Source organism: Bison bison, unplaced genomic scaffold (genome assembly GCF_000754665.1).
Source record: "Bison bison bison isolate TAMUID 2011002044 unplaced genomic scaffold, Bison_UMD1.0 scf7180017864180, whole genome shotgun sequence".
Classification (NCBI taxonomy): domain Eukaryota; kingdom Metazoa; phylum Chordata; class Mammalia; order Artiodactyla; family Bovidae; genus Bison; species Bison bison.
The window spans coordinates 2,955,167-2,958,712 of NW_011494752.1; the positions used below are offsets into that span (position 1 = coordinate 2,955,167).

Sequence of the window (3,546 nt, forward strand, 5' to 3'; positions counted from 1 at the left end):
ATATATATATTTTTTTTTTTTTTTGGCTGCATGGATTGTGGTATCTTAGTTCCCAGACTGAGGATAAACCCTGGCCCCCTGGCATTGGAAACTTAAGAGTCCTAACAACTGGAGAGCCAGGGAATTCCCCTGCATTTTCTATTCAATAAACTTGGAAGTTGTCTTACTCTTGTGTTTGTACCACATATTAGGTATTCACCTTTTCCAGTCCCTCAACCCAAGTCCAGAGAACCTCAAATCTCCTCTTGGAAGACAAATTGCTTTGATGATCTTCTAATTCTAGAGTCTAGAGTCCAAATTCTACAACTTCATAGTTCTCTGAGCATTTTCTAGCTGGTCTGAGGACATCATAATAGTATTCATGTACATATAATCTGTATAGAGTATGATAATGTCTTTGTTTTTTTCTGGCACAAATTAAGAATTTCCTTAGGATAGATTCTTTAAGGAAAAACACCAAAAGACGTTTCACTCAAAGTGAAATAATGTTTTTTTCATCAATTCCAGTAAAGTTTGATTTGGGGAATCATAAGTGGGAGGGGTTGGGATAGGAAATTAATTAATTAATTTGGGATTTGCTGAAATGGTTCATAGTTTTTCAACTTTGAGTGTTTACACTATTAGATAATTTAAGCATCTGTGGATGGGCTGTGGAGCAATAGGGATGGGGGATGTACAGAGTTGGACAAGTGGGAATTGAGTGATCAGCTACAGTTTCTGTTATCCTTAGCCTGGTGGTTCTGAAATGCCCTTGGGTGTTTGCACAGGGTGCAGTGAGGTAGGGAAGGCATTAAGGAAGCAGGAGTTGAATGGAAAAGGCAAGTTAGGAGGCCTTGGTCAGTAGCTGCAGGAGGGAGAGGCCAGCGTACAGGGCGCAGAGGCGGGGGAGGGTGTCTGGGTCCCACGTGTACTGGGGGCTGGATCTCTGCACTTCCAGGCCACTCAGCCCCACTAGGGCCTCTGTGAGGGTCAGTTCCTCTTCCCCAAGGGAGGAAAGCAGCTCAGGTCGCAGGGGGAATACACCCTCTTTATCCTGGAGGAAATTCTGTTCCATTGTGCTCTCCACCTGGAAGGAAGCAAAGTAGTATGAAAAGAAAGAACTGGAAACCTCTATTCCTTTCTCCCATCTCAAAAAATCCACAAAGAGGGCTAACTTTCTCTCCCTATAACCCCTTAGGTTACATTACATGACAACTCTGCCTGGGCTTTTTAACAGCCTTGTAGGATGGGCAGCACATTTATTTTTAGGCCCCTTTTACAGAGGAGTGAATTGAGACTCAGAGACATTAAGATTGACTCACATCAGTTGGCTAGGAATAAACCAAACTAGAGTTTTCTGTCTCTTCTCCCAGGACCAGACTGAAAAACACAGACAGTTGCCCAGAAATGCACTCCCCTACCTTTAGTTGCGAAATAGCAAATAGGAAGAAACATGGAGAGAAATGAGAAGTAGGCATGATCTCCTAGGATAAGATGGAGGCCCTGTAGGAGGGTTCTGTCATTAGGTTAGATTGTATCTTTCCACTAGTTATAGCTGACTCCCTTCCAAAGTCTCCCTAACAGCTGCCATTTTTTTCTTACCAGCTTTAGCTGCACTGGTAGGATCTTTTTCTCCATGGATTTTACCAGCAGCTTCTGTTGGGCTTCACTTAGCTCTGGAGAAAAAAAAGCAGAGGAAGAGATGTGTGTTGGTACAAAGGGAACTACAAGTTCCAATGGGTGTACTTCCAGAATTTCAGCACTCACTGATTTATATGTTCACCCACGGTGGAATGCCTGTTCTGGGCCAGGCACCTTTGCTGGCCCAGAAAAAATCATGCTCACTCAAGGAACTTCTCCGCATTCTAGCAGAGAAGACAAAATAACGTGCAATTACAATGTAGGCTGTGACAGGAGCCATAGCTGAGGATCTACTTTGGTCTTGGTATTTGAGGGCAGGCATCTTCTTTTTTTAAAATTAATTAATTAATCTGTCTGTGCTGGATCTTAGTTGAGGCATGTGGAATCTAGTTCCCTGACCAGGGATCAAACCTGGACCTCCTGAATTGGGAGCATGGGGTCTTAGCCACCATCAGGGAAGCTCCTAGGGCAGCCTTCTTGAAGCAACAAACATCTCAGCTTACATGTGAAGGATCAGAGTGTTTTTAAAGTGGGACACTATTTCTTGCAGAGGGAAAAAGAATTCAGGGGTGGGTAAGATCAGAAGATGTTATCCTCAGATTAAAGCTATCAGATATTGAAATTAAAGTGATGAGCTTAGCGATATGCAAAAGTTTTAAATATATGGCTGATAAAACTAGGATTATTTCCCAACCTCTGTTAGCAAGACTAGGGTATGGTGACCACGTGAATCCTAAGGAATGAAACCAGTTTTTTTAGAATGTAGATATAAACTACTTAACTGCAGTACAATTTGCCTGGCATTTATTTACTCATTCATTCATTCAAGAATTCATTTAGTGACTCATTCCTACTACTGAATAGGTGTATAAATGAAGACCTCACTCCCCACTTACCTGCTAGGGCTCCAAGGAAATAGAGGATGGCGTCCATAGCCCCCTTTGATAGCAGGACATTCTTTGGGAGTGCCTCCAGGGTCTCTTCATGTCCTTTGCCTAGGGCTTCTTCAAGCTGTGGGGAAAGCTGGGTGACTATTTAGGAGAACATGGGTAGAGCTCCCAGTGCCTGGCGCATGACAGTCCCTTGAGGGGTCCCATTTCCTTGTTTCTATTTCAAGATATCAAGTCCTGAAAAGTATTAGACTCTTGGGTTCCTTGGTCCCTGAGTCTTGGACTCTGGAAAGGAAAGGTCAAGCCCCCTTCCAAAAGAAGGTTCTGCTGGCCTGCTGCCCACCCTCTGTTGATCAGGGGGAAGCCTGGGAATCTGCACTGTTTGCCCATCTCCAAAGGGACACAGGGCGCAGTGGCGACCCTGGCAGCCTGGGAGGGGGGCACTTGACCAGCCTTGGAGAAGGCATCCACTGCCGGCCCCTCTGGCCACTGGCCATCTTCTGCCAGGTCTGTGGGATCCCCCACCAGCTTCCCCACCTCCATGTTCCCCTGCATCTCCTGCCATTCCCTTGGGTCCTCACCGTCAGCTCCAGGTCTTGTAGCTCCTTTTTCTTCCCTAAGAGTTTGCTGAGGGAGCTGAGCAGGGAGCTCTTCCCTTCTGGGCTCAGTTTCTCCACTTCCTGGGTCTCCCTTTGAACCTCTTCTTTTAGGGTCCTGAAGTCCTCGTGTACCGCCCCTGTGGCAACAGCAGATGTGGCATCCTCTTCACCAGTTCAGTATGTGCGCTCCCGGCGGGTCTCCTTCACTCAGCCCTGCTTAGGTCCCCAGGCTCTGCTGCCCCTGAGCTCCGCTCTCAGCTAGAGCCTGGCTTCTTTTTTTGCTTGACCAAGGTACACAGTTATAAAGTTATTCCCCAGACTTGACTTAAGATGTTGAGTGGGGAGATGGGGAATCGAGGGGTGGGCCAGGACCCACAGTATCATCTAAACCAGGCGTTCATTCCCCCTGAGATTCTAGGCTCCATCCCAGATCAGTA

General features: G+C 46.1%; 1 protein-coding gene across 1 annotated transcript in view; it reads right to left on the minus strand.

The window, feature by feature from the left end:
• Positions 1-466: 466 nt before the first annotated feature.
• GSDMA (gasdermin A) overlaps positions 467-3,546 on the minus strand; it is an 11,741-nt gene continuing 8,661 nt past the window's right edge. Inside the window, exons 9-12 of the mRNA XM_010842629.1 lie at positions 3,092-3,246; positions 2,517-2,631; positions 1,582-1,655; positions 467-1,066 (exon numbers count right to left, since the gene is read on the minus strand). Coding sequence (XP_010840931.1) covers positions 824-1,066; positions 1,582-1,655; positions 2,517-2,631; positions 3,092-3,246 — 587 coding nt within the window. The 3' untranslated portion in view covers positions 467-823. The remainder of the gene's footprint in view (positions 1,067-1,581; positions 1,656-2,516; positions 2,632-3,091; positions 3,247-3,546) is intronic.